Source organism: Elephas maximus, chromosome 14 (assembly GCF_024166365.1).
Source record: "Elephas maximus indicus isolate mEleMax1 chromosome 14, mEleMax1 primary haplotype, whole genome shotgun sequence".
Lineage (NCBI taxonomy): Eukaryota > Metazoa > Chordata > Mammalia > Proboscidea > Elephantidae > Elephas > Elephas maximus.
The window spans coordinates 63,799,749-63,813,570 of NC_064832.1; the positions used below are offsets into that span (position 1 = coordinate 63,799,749).

Below are 13,822 nucleotides of genomic sequence, written 5' to 3' on the forward strand. Positions count from 1 at the left end.
ATTAATCCTTACCACGTAGTTAGCAATAAAGGTCAGACTACCCCACCTTGTCCCTCTAGCACTGAAATGTTGTGAAAAGAAATAACAGTCATATGTCTGTGTATTTAAGACCTTAATTTCTTCTCTGGACATATTCTATAACTTTAAGTTTTAGTTACTTTTTGAAGACTTAGAAAGTTGAATCATGTTAATATTTGGTGATAATTTCTGTGAGCTATACATCGAAGACACTTAAGAGCATTTAGTATTGGATACATTATAAATAATAATATGTACTTATTTTAGTACTTTTTTACCTGTGGTCAAATAAAATATCTTTTCCTCAGAGAAAAACCATAAAAGACTTAATTTTCCCAGTGTGTTGAATGCAGTCCAAATAACTTTTACTTTGCAAATGAATGGATTTTTCTTTTCTCAAAGAACTACAAAAACACTTTTCTTCACTTTCCCACCTATAAAATCAAGCCATATACTCAGTAGCTAATTTCTGATGTCACTAATGGTCTCCATTGAATAGTTATTTGGGTCAAGCGCTTCAGAAATATATTATCTCATTTAACTCGGAAAAAGAAATTAATGGTACACACTATCTGCCACACCCTCTGTTGGGTATACAAAGATAAGACATTGCCTCTGCCCTGAAGAAGTTTGAGCCAAGTATAACTATGAGGAGACACACATGTTCCAGGTAGGAAAGGAAACAGAAGCTATTAGAGAAAGAACAGAAGATGTTTGAGAAACTTGAAAGTTTAGTATGACAAGCAGTTCAGCAAGTCACAAAGGGGAAAAGACACAGTAAAGCAAATATTTTGTAGTCCATCATTACAGGAATGTTAAATGAATCTTATAATAGTTTTCTTAAATTCTCATTGAAGTATTACTACAAGCTCTGCATTCCAACACAAAATTCATAAAATAATAAAACCAGGGCCATGAGAAAGCATCACCTGACCTGTGACTCTGCATGTGAAATCTGTCATCTACTTTAGAAAGAGCTCTGGGATCCAGAGAACTTTATTATTGTTAGGTGATGTGAATTCTGGAATTAAAAGTATCAGCCTTCTTTGGTGATTATTTTTCTTTGGTGAAGGGTAAGACAGTACAAAATACTGGGGAAGCCGGCACAACTTGTCCAAGGCAAGGTCATGAAAGCTCCATAGACACATCCAAACTCCCTGAGAGACCGAATAACTGGGCTTAGGGCTGTGGAGACCATGGTCTTGGGGAACATCTAGCTCATCTGGCATAAGGTAGTTTATAAAGGAAATGTTTTACATTCTACTTTGGAGAGTAGCATCTGGGGTCTTAAAAGCCTGTGAGTACCATCTAAGACACTCTATTGGTCTCACCCCTTCAGGAGCAAGGGAGAATGAAGAAAACTAAAGACACAAGGGAAAGATCAGTACAAAGGACTAATGGACCATAACTACTACGGCCTCCACTGGACTGAGTCCAGTACAACTAGATGGTGACCAGCTACTGCCACTGACTACTCTGACAGGGATCACAATAGAGGGTCCCAGACAGAGCTGGAGAAAAAAAATGTAGAACAAAATTCTAACTCACAAAGAAGGACCAGACTTACTGACCTAACAGACTGGAGAAACCTCGAGAGATGACCCCCGGGCACCCTTTTAGCTCAGAAATAAAGCCACTCCTGAGGTTCACCCTTCATCCAAAAATTAGACAGGCCCACAAAACAAAATGAGACTAAAGGGGCACATCAGCCCATGGGCAAGAACTGGAAGGCAAAAGGGACAGGAAAGCTGGAAATAGAGAACACAAGGTTGAGAAGGGAGAGTGTTGACATGTAGTGGGGTTGTTAACCAATGTCATAAAATAATATGCTTAATAACTGTGTAATGAGAAACTAGTTTGTTCTATAAACCTTCACCTAAAGTACAATAAAAAAAGAGCATCAGCCTTAAGTTCAACAACTTTTTTAAAAACATTTTATTGAGATTTGGTGAAAGTTTACACAGCAAGTTAGGTTCCCATTTGACAATCTGTGCACAAATTGTTCAGTGATACTAGTTACATTTATCACAAAGTGTCAGCATTCTCTTTAGCTGTGTTCTGTTTACTCCATTTCCAGTACTCTAGTTTCCATGCCCTCTTACCTTCTCAGCTTTGGTTTTGAGTAATTGTTGACATTTTGGTCTCATACTGATGGTTTTTAAGTACAGCAGGATCTTACAAGTAATATCCTTTATTTTGTGTGCCACTCTGTTATTTCGCTAAATGTGATCTTAGGGGACAGGCTCAGTTCTAGGTTTAAGAGAGTGTTTCAGGGCAATAGTCTCAGGCAGTCCTATGTTCTCTACTATTCCAATTCGCATTTTATTTTTTAGTAAGAATTTGAGTTTTGCTCCACATTTTTCTCCCTTTCTATCCAGAACCATCTGTTGTGACCCCGGTCTGAACGGTCAGTGATTGCAGCCAAGTACCATATAGTTCTTGTGGTTTCAGGGTAGGAGAGGTTGTGGCTCATGTAGACTTGTTTCTTCTCTGAGCCCTTCGTTACCTTCTTACTGTTTTTCTCCTGGTGAGTAGAGACCCTTAGTTGTGTCTTAGATGGCTGTTAGCAAGCTTCTAAGACTCCAGACACTACGCATTTCGCCGGGATGAAGATCATGATTTTTGTGAGCTGTGTTACACCATTTGACTGAGGTGTCCCAAGAAACTATGGTCCTAAGCTGTCATATCCAGAAAAACAATCTTGGAAGATGTTTGGCTATATCTGTGGAGTATCTATATTTGTGTCTTCAATGGATATATGTGTCCGCACCCACATTATTTGTATTTACATGTACCTATTTTTTTTATAGATACTGCTGGACCCCTGGTGGTACAGTCATTAAGAGCTACGGCTGCTAACCAAAATGTCGACAGTTTGAATCCATCAGTCACTCCTTGGAAACCCAATGGGGTGGTTCTAATCTGTCCTATAGAGTCTCTATGAGTCAGAAACGACTCCAACAGCAACTGGTTTGGTTTTGTTTGTTTTACAGATACTTCTACCTGTTCTCACCTACGTACCTACCTGTATACCAATATGCTTATACCCATCCACATGTGATCAAACACTCTTTTTTACTTTGTGCAGTGCTCGCTGCATTCCACATTTGGTATCGCATTGTAGTTTTGAAATGATCATGAACATCTTTTCATGTTTGTTAGTTCTTGGATGTTCTCTTTGGTGACGGTTTTATACATGTCCTTTGCTCTTTTTATGATTAGGTTGTCTTTTTGTTGTTGAGTTGTTGCAGTTTTCCATAGATTTTAGAGTTTATACCCTTACTGATAATTCGTTTCCAAAGATTATTCCCAGTCTGTAGGTTGTCTATTTACTCTTTTAATAAAATACTTTGATGAGCATTAGGTTTTAATTTTTACGCGGTCCCATCTATCTATTCTTTTATTCGTGAATTCATTCTTATGTTTATTACCCTTTTTTTTTTTTTTTAAATTAGATCCCAGAGTGCTCTCCCTATGTTTTTTTCCAGGAATTTTATGGTTTTAGGTTGAACATTTAGGTCTTTGATCCATTTAGAGTTAGTTTTTGTGTATGGTGTGAGGTATGGGCCTGTTTCATTTTTCTGCAGGTGGATATTCATTTTGCCAGCATCATTTATTAGATTGTTTTTGCCCCACTGAATCGACTTTGACCCCTTGTTGAAAATCAGTTGTCCATCGATGGATAGGTTTAATTCTGAATTCTCAGTTCAGTCCTTCTGGTCTGTGTGTCTACCATTGAATCATTACCAGGCAGTTTTGATTACAGTGGCTGTATGCTATGTTTTGATATTGGGGAGTGTGAGGCTTTCTTCTTTTTCTTTACTATTGTTTTGGCTATTCGAGGTTTCTTTCCTTTCCACATGAAGTTGGTCATTAATTTTTCCATTTCAGTAAAGAATGTTGTTGGATTTGTATCGGGATTGTATTGTATCTATAGATCACTTTAGTAGAATTGACATTTTGACTATATTTAGTTTTCCAGTCCATGGAATGTCTTTCCATTTATGTAGGTAGGTCTCTTTTAGTCTCTTGTAGTGGTGTTTTATAATTTTCACTGTATAAGTCTTTTATGTCCCTGGTTAGGTTAATACCTAGGTATTTTGACAATTCAGGGGCTATTATAAATGCTATTGTTTTCTTGGTTTCTTTCTTGAAGTAGTCTTTGTTAGTGCACAGGATCCCAAATGATTTTTATATGTTGATCTTGTGCCCTGCAATGTTGCCAAATTATTCCATTAATTCCAGCAGTTTTCTTGTGGAATCTTAGGCTCTTCTATGTACAGGATCATGTCATCTGCAAACAGAAATAGTTTTACTTCTTCCTAATCTGATCTGGATACCTTTTATTTCTCTTTCTTGTCCTACTGCTCTGGCTACGACTTCCAGCATAATGTTGAATAAAATTGGTGATAATGGGCCTTCTTGTCTCATTCTCATTCTCAAAAGTAAGGCTCTCAGCCTTTCTCCATTGCGTATAATGTTGACTCTTAGTTTTGCATATATACCCTTAATCATCCCCCACGTGTCTGTCAGTTTGTTGTACTGTGGGGGCTTGTGTGTTGCTGTGATGCTGGAAGCTATGCCACCAGTATTCAGATACTAGCAGGGTCACCCATGGAGGACAGGTTTCAGCTGAGCTTCCAGAGTAAGACAGACTAGGAAGAAGGACCCGGCAGTCTACTTCTGGGAAGAATCAGCCAGTGAAACTTATGAATAGCAATGGAACACTGTCTGATATAATGCCAGAAGATAAGCCCCCCAGGTTGGAAGGCACTCAAAAGACGACTTGAGAAGAGCTGCCTTCTCAAAGTAGAGCTGACCTTAATGACATGGCTGGAGTAAAGCTTTTGGGACCTTCATTTTTGACGTGGCACAACTCAAAATGAGAAGAAACAGCTGCAAACATCCAGTAATAATTGGAACCTGGAATGTACCAAGTATGAATCTAGGAAAATCAGAAATCATCAAAAATGAAATGGAACACATAAGCATCGATATCCTAGGCATCAGTGAGCTGAAATGGACTGGTATTGGCCATTTTGAATATGACAATCACATAGTCTACTATGTCAGGAATGACAGCTTGAAGAGGAATGGTGTTGCATTCATCATCAAAAAGAACACTTCAAGATCTACCCTTAATTATATTGAGAAATTTCCCCTCTACTTCTATTTTGCTGAGAGTTTTTATCAGGAAAGTGTGTTGAATTTTATCCAATGCCTTTTCTGCATCAATTGATATGATCATATGATTCTTTTTCATTGTTTTATTTACATGATGGATTACATTGGTTGATTTTCTAGTGTTGAACCACCCCTGTAATCCTGGTATGAATCTCACTTGATCATGGTGAATGATTTTTTGATATGTTACTGAAGCCTGTTGGCTAGAATTTTGCTGAAAAGTTTTGCATCTTTGTTCATAAGATATCCTGGTCTGTAATTTGTTTTTGTGTGTGTGTGATGCCTTTGCCTGGTTTAGGTATCCAGGTTATGCTGGCTTCGTAGAAAGAGTTCAGTAGTGTTTCTTCCTCTTCTGTATTTTTGAAAAGATTGAGTAAGATTGGTTTCAACTCTTCTCTAAATGTTTGGTAGAATTCTCCAGTGTAGACATCTGATCCTGGGCTTTTTCCTGTTGGCAGTTTTTTTTTGGATGACGTTTTCAACTTCTTTTGTAACAGTTTCTTTTACATAGCTGGCTTTCTGTAAATATTTACTAATCAATTACATAGTTTTGGAATACTTAATCCCAGACTGAGAAACACTAACATAAATTAGGTATTCACAGGTTAGTCACAAGTATAAACTCTCAAGTTTTCTATAACTGGAAGAAGCTATTTTTTTTTTATCTGTATCATATTTTTTTATTTTTGGTAAATCAAAAAGAGATAAATTCCATAACAAATTTTGTACATATGAGGTTACATGCAAAGGAAGAAATATGTTCCAAAATCTGTTGAAAGTGACAACAATTTAATACCAAGAAGCAAATTATGCATGAGAGAGCAACACTATAAATTAGCATCCATGGACAAATATGTGGGGGAGAAATAGAGAAGTACAGCAACAAGAAATAGTGAGCCTACTTATATAATTCCAATGTTAATGATTATTGCATATTCCACTATATTTAGACTGAAGGAAAAGATCAGCAGTGTTTTTAAAACCCAGAAAGTTCTAGAGAACTTGGAATATGTTGAGTGAAAGTCAGAAGTCAAGACATCAGATTTTTTAAGCCTTTTTTTTTTTTTTTTTATGTGCTGTGTCAGTTTTCCTCAGCATATATCTTTGACAAACTCCTGATTTTAGTCAAAGTTCATAATCTTAAGGGCATTTCTCTTCATACGATACTGTAAGTCTATTATTTCTTGATGTCCTAACTTCTTTTTTATATTTGTATTTTGAATGTAATTAAACTCTTCCTAGGCTCAAAACTTATTAACTTTTTTTGTTTTGTTTTGTTTTTTAAATGAAAGTGTTTCTGAAATTAATCAGCACTTAGTATTTCTGAATTCCAATGCCTGTAAAATTACTGGCTATTCAGCTGATGAAGTGACTTAAATTTTTGTTTTAATAGACTGGAGTCAATAGCTATTTAATATTCAGGAAATCTTCAAATGTGTAAAAGTTACTGATGATTAAGATTTTAGATCACACTGATTCTCAGCATAGAAATGAATCTTAGTGTCTATTTTAAGCATCAATGTTTTCTTAAAATTATTGCCATTTGAATGATTTAAGGTGGTTGATAGCAAAATATATACAAGAAGTTCAAGCCTAAAATGACAGAAACATGTAATTAATTTCTCTACAAACGTTTCTAAATAAAGTCACTTGTTTTAATAAAGATATGTGTAGTAAGAAAGTTACAGGGCTAGCAGGAGGTACATGATAAATGTAGTCATGAAAGAAAACAATTTTTAATTTAGTACACTCTATGAATCTAGAAAGCCATGAATATTTACTATTAATTCAGTATGTTGAATCATAGATAAAAAAAGAGGTGGAAAAGCAACATATAACAAAACACTTATTATACTAATATCAAGATCTCTTACAATTTCCATGATTACTTCACTAAATATGAAATCACGAGTTCCATGATAGTTTTACATACCTAAGTAGAATAACTTATTTTCCTTTATAAAATATACATTGAAGTATTAGGAAACTGTTGGTATGTGGTCAAGGTGTTTGTTCTGACAGCAAAACCATTTAGAAAACTTCAACGTGATAAGAAGTATCGTTAGTGATACAGGAAGATTTTATGTATATTCATGCTCAGAACATTCTACTATGTTTCATATAAATGTTCCTTCTAAAGGTGAGATATTTGCACCTTTTGTCTTGCTATTAACCCTTTAAGAGTATAATCTTCACAGAGTCTAATCTCTATTGCTTAGAATCTTCCAGTAATTCAGTTCAGATCAGTGTACATTTTATAGATTGCCTAGTTTGGGAAAATGGAAACCCTGGTGGCACAGTGGTTAACAGCTATGGCTGCTAACCAAAAGGTCAGCAGTTTGAATCCACCAGGTGCTCCTTGGAAACCCTATGGGGCAGTTCTACTCTGTCCTTTAGGGTTGCTATGAGTGGAAATCGACTCAAGGGCAATGGGTTTTTTTTGTTTGTTTTTTCAGTCTGCATAAAACAAATGTAGCATGCAGATGACTCCAAGGAATTTACAGTCCAGTAGTGCGAGAAGACCAATGAAGAACTAACTTCCAAATACCGAGGCAAATACTATGATGTTATTGGGGCAAGGGCTTGGAAAAAACAGAAATGGAGCCCCTAGGTCAACCAAATATAGTATTTCCGGAAAAGTTCCCCGTTGGCAAAATAATAATAAATGAATAAACTGAATTCATGAGTCATGAAACAAGACAAAGTTTTGAAAATCATGTATCAACTTGAGGTTGACAGGAGAGTCAGCAAGGTGCATGGGGAAGAAACCCTCTGTTGAAACAATTTTAGTGAGATTCATGGTTCCAACCATGTCATTAGTTGTGCCTTTGGTGGTGTTCTCTTCACTGCCACCTCTGAACTTTACATTTCACTCTCCACTGTTCTTTGCTAGGGTTCCAAAAGAGAATTAAGTCCCAATACCCCGAATTCCATCGTATATGATAAGTTAACTTCTTTCCTATTCATCTCGAATCGATGTACTATATGTTATTCTGGCGAGAACAGAAAAAAAGTCACTCTAATAATTTTCAGTAGGGCTTTATTCTCCTGCAGAACCCTGGTGGAGAAGAGCTGCTCAACCCAAAAAATTAACCTTATATTGAAATGTTATTACTTGAAATGTACATCATTTATATAGCTTTATATTTTCTTACTATACTAATTTTCGTAATACCTCTGCACATGAGTTTTTGATTAAAGATAAAAGGATATGTCAAAATGTATATAATTCACAACAAATTTAACACATATTTTTCTTCACTGTTAAAGAAAAGCTTGTGGAAAAAAAATGAATCAGAACTTTAGAGACCATCTGGCCCCGGGATGTACTGCATATAGCCTACCTAGTTTTTTTTTTTTTTTTTAGTACAGTAACACTTGATATCAAATTTCAAGATATATAATTAGAAAGTTGCCTTAATGCTGCTATTTCTCAATTATGCCTAGATTTTACCATGGATAACGTCTAGAAGGCATTGTCATTTTCTCATTGGCAGTTCATAATGTAGATAGTACGATTTCTTAAAATACTTTATTCTTTTTTCCTAAGGGACTCAGTAAGGATACTTCCATGTTGAATAGGAAATATTTTATATAAGTATTTTTGTGTGTATGAATAGTGTTTATTGGCAAAAAAAAAAAAGGCATTGGTCCTTACTAACTTAGTCTCTTCCTAATTATTTCTCTGCATGATTAATTATTTAAATATCCAATTCAGGTTATATGGGCCTTGGTGCTATTATTCTATTTATTTCCCTTTCTGACGGTTGAGTTATTGTGTCTTTGGTATAAGTATGCTTTCCAAAGGAGTAATTCTTATTCATAACACTGATGATTTGATATTCATGTCTAAAAAATAGTCAAAGTACCCAATCTATACTTATAAAATTTGAAAATATTAAGTTATTGAATTGTTCATCCAAAGAAAATTGGCTCTGTATCTCTAACATCTAATCAACATGTGAAGGTGACCTTGATTATGACATGAGTTAAGAAAGAAAAAGGGTGTATTTACTTTAAGAAGACCTTTGCTACTATAATATTTAAATTTATTAAAATCATGTAGTTATTTAGAATTAAAATAATTTTGCATATAGAAGAGCATCTAGTGTCCAATAAACAATAATAAACTATTAATTAAATAATTTTGGAATAAGAAGTTAAAATTGAAAAAGATATGAAAGGAGCTTTTATTTTCACAGTTCAAAACTTATAACTTGAAAACATGTATTTGTATGTAATGGCATGAATTTCTAATATGCATACTAAAATAATATTTCAATTCCTTCATGAAACAGAGTATAAAATATGTGCACTTTTGCCTGTGAAAATGGGTTCAACTGATACAAGAGATACAAATAAGAAGCTTTCATAGTTTTGCAAAACTATCATTTATTATTTGTTACATAACACTTTTGAAATAACTACAACTACATTGCTATGTAAGATTTACTTCTATTTTCTTATCATCTGCTGACCATGTGTCTTTTAATCTAAAAAAGACTTACAATAATTCTTCCCATATTTTTGCTGTTCTATTTTTATCATGCTAAGTAATGACAATTGGCCCCGAAGGCATCGAGAGAGACAAACAGTAGACTTTCGGGAACTCAGAGATAACAATTTTACCCAACAATTACCTTCTTTTATTAATGTATTAAAAGGTAAATTGTCACCTACCTGTTGTATAAGAGAAAAGCAGTGTATCTTCATGCACGCCTGTTTTTTGTTAGTCTTAATTTTTACTTAACATTGTAGGTTTTTTAAATGTGTATGTGCTATCTTATTACACGATGTAGAAATATATGTTATTTTGTAATTAATATCTAGTTCATATATCGAACAGGAAAAACAAAGCCATGTAATGACATCTTACCTTTTTCAATATGCATCCTTTTTGACTCATGTCCCATGTCATGACCAGCCAGGTCTCCCTCTTTGGGGCCAGGGAGTACATTAGGTGATAAACCCATCAGCATCTGGTTCATGGACAACCCATTCTGATGGACAGCTGTGAAGCCCGAAAAGAAAAAAGAACACAAAAATACCGTAACACACAATGTTCAAAGAAATAAATCAAACTCTTTCTGACTCGAGAGTAAATAAAATACAATGGTCTAACTTTACAACTATCTCAAAAAATATATTGTGAGACAAGACAACCATGGTACTTTCTGATGATAAGCAGAAAAATATTGTAAGTGTAACCATTCATCTTATGTTTATTTCCCCAAAAATGCCATTAAAAAAATATATCTGGAATACATTTGAATGGCCAAACCACGATGATCACTATCAATGAAGTATCCAAGTTTAAATCTAGTGAGCCCGATTCTCTCCCTACTATATAACCTTCCTTAATCCTGCAAGAATCTAATATTAACATTAGAATGCTCTTTAACACTATGATGTTAAAAAATTTAAAAAATAATAGTTTAGTGGCCATAGAGGACAAATAGAGTTTTCAAAGTTGTCAGATATGCCACAAGTTAAGACAATAAAATCACTATTTCAATATTCTATTCTAGTCAATAAAATACAAAGTTTCATAGATATTAAAGTATGACTTTAGAAATAGGTTTTAAACTTAACCTTGAAAATGAAAGTGCCCAACTAATATCTGTTAAATGGTTGAAAGAATAAAAAAAAATTGCTTCCATAAACTATAAATAATAATCTGTCTGCATTGAAATGAGACATGATGAAAATACCCTTATGTTATTCACAGTGCAATAAATATATTTACTCAGTAAATTGCCCAGGGTTTTGGAGCCCTGGTAGCGTGGAGGTTAAGAGCTCAGCTGCTAACCAAATGGTCAACAGTTCAAATCCACCAGGCACTCCTTGGAAATCTTATGGAGCAGTTCTACTCTGTCCTATAGGGTCACTGTGAGTCAGAATGAACTCAGAGACAACAGGTTTCAGTGGGTTATCTTGGTTTTGTACAAAAATTTAAGAAGAATCATTTCATAAAACAACTTTCTCTGGAAAATAGAAATTTTAAATTTATCATAATATATTAAGGATTACTATTTGGCAACCACCATAGTAGTAATTGTTTCAGGGAAGGATCATCAATGAAAAAAAAAAAAACAATGGGAGGTTCTAAAATCAGTGAGTGAAAGTTTGATGAAGAACAGAATATTTACGTAGTCTTAAAATGTCTCTCCATAATATGCTAACTACACAGGTAATTTTTTTTTTAAAGTAACTTCACAGTGGAGAAACCTGGCAGACATACCTTAACCAAGTGATAAAGTTAACATCACCAGTGCTGAAGAACTATCATATGCCTCCTGAAACAATTTACTGAGAACATGCTATCATATCTATGTGATTCCTACCAAATATGTATAACCTAAGTTTAATAATTTAAAAAAATCATAAAACCCAAACTGAAGGATATTCTACAAAATAAATGGCCTGTACTCTTCACAAAAGTTGAGATCCTGAAAGACAAAAATGTCTGCAGAACTGTTGCAGATTAAAGGAGACTAAGGGGTATGTCGGTGATCCTGGATTGGTTCTGGACCAGGGAAGAAAAATCTCTTGCTGTAAACATCACCCGTGGGATAATTAGCGAAATTTGAATAAGGTCTGTAAATTTAGGTAAAAGTCCTATAATAATGTTAATTTCCTGATTTTAATTGTAGCGCAGTCTATGGACATGTAAGAGAAAGAATTTTTTGTAGAAAATAAACAATGACGTATTTGAGGTAAATAATGAAGTATTTGAGGCATTATGTCTATTGTGGGGGAACTAACTGGGGGGTATTGGAATCCCTGAGCAGTGCAAATGTTAATACGTTTGGCTGCTAACTGAAAGGTGGAAGTTTGAGTCCACCCAGAGGTACCTTGGAAGAAAGGCCTGGAGATCTAATTCTGAAAAATCAGCCATTGAAAACTCTACAGAGCACAGTTCTGCTCTCACACACATGGGGTCTCCATGAGTCAGAGAGAACTAAAAGCCAAATTGGTAAGGGTGTATTATGGCTTTGTAGAGCTGTGTCTCGCAGAAAGTTTGATAGATTGAGCAATTGGGAGGGGATCTGGGTGACAAGTATACAAGACTTTTTGTATTAGTTTTGAAACTTTTCTGTTAGTCTAAAATAAATTTAAAATAACATGTTAAAAAACAAATATACACATATATGTGTATGTATGTATACAAAAGGAGCTCTGTGGTACAGTGGTTAAGCACTCATCTGCTAGCCAAAACGTTGGCAGTTCAAACTCACCAGTTGCTCCACCGGAGAAAGATATGGCAGTCTTCTTCCGTAAAGATTACATACAGCCTTGGAAGCCCTTTGGGGCAGTTCTACTCCGTCCTTTATGGTTGCTATGAGTCAGAATCAACTTAACGGCAACCGGTATGTATGCATTTGCATGTATGTATGTATGTATGTATGTATGTATGTATGTGTGTATATTCATTTGAACAATTATGGTAGTTTAAGCATGCAAAATTTTCTTCTTTGTGTCTATAATGGTTAAAAAAGAATAAATCATTAACAAAATTACCTAGATGTATAACAAAGTGTGTTCAAACCTTCCATTATTTGTCCATTTAAATTTCTATTTAAATATTATGCTCATTTTAAGTATTATGAAAAAAATGATAGTTTTATTTCTCTAGAAGGACAGTATGTTTTCCAATGAGAAGGACTTAGAAAAAGCATTAGAAATGTAGCCAATATTCATATTAAATTTCTGATTTTAGTGTCAGCATAGCATAAAAGCATAGAGAAAAGATTTTATTCTCCAGTCTTAGGAGTTATTATTTGTTTAGTAATGTCTATCAAATGATATATCTATTTTTATGAATAAACAGTTACTATAACCGTTGCGGTTGAGTTGATTCTAACTCATAGCCAACCTGTAGGACAGAGTAGAACTGCACCATGGGGTTTCCAAGGAGTTGCTGGTGGATTTGAACTGCTGACCTTTTAGTTAGCAACCAAACTCTTTACCACTGCACCACCAGGGCTCCAACAGTTACTATAAGCACTTACAAAATTAGAGAAATATATTTTAGATAGGTATTTGTATTTAATGTTTATATTTAAATTTGTATTTATATTTATTTATTTCTATTTAATATTATGTTGAACTATAGAAAAAAAAGTTGCCAATAATTGACAATTTTTTAATTATTTTAAAAATTTCAGTTTGATACAATTCAATCTAATATTTAGCCCCAACAGCTTCCAGGCTAATGAGTTCTACTTTATCCAAATATTCCTTTGTAACTTATGAAGACACATTTTAGGAAATATTCTTCCTTTTATAAAAATATCTTCACAAGCAAATAACTCTAATAAATTTTGTGAAAAAAGATAACGTTTATACTATAAATATGATTTCATAAAATAATAACTAAACCTGGAAAGGATACACTAAACATTGGTTTCATCAACCAAGATATTTACTTTATATTAATTTTATTGAAAAAACAATCTGAGACTCTTGTCACAGACACAAAATAACCAGTTGATTGAATGGAATTTTAACTTTACCATCAATTTCCTTTGCCAAGAGTATTAAGATTAAATATTCTGAAAGTGTTATCATGAAATATAATAAAGCCCTACTTAAAAATATTAACATATGAAAATAATAA

At 34.2% G+C, this 13,822-nt stretch overlaps 1 protein-coding gene across 3 annotated transcripts in view; it reads right to left on the minus strand.

Moving 5' to 3' along the window:
- The window catches only part of DACH1 (dachshund family transcription factor 1), a 485,967-nt gene that overhangs the window by 128,128 nt on the left and 344,017 nt on the right, over window positions 1–13,822 (minus strand). For all 3 annotated transcript variants that reach the window (XM_049853405.1, XM_049853407.1, XM_049853406.1), the window contains one exon: window positions 10,079–10,213. In XM_049853405.1, coding sequence (XP_049709362.1) covers window positions 10,079–10,213 — 135 coding nt within the window. The remainder of the gene's footprint in view (window positions 1–10,078; window positions 10,214–13,822) is intronic.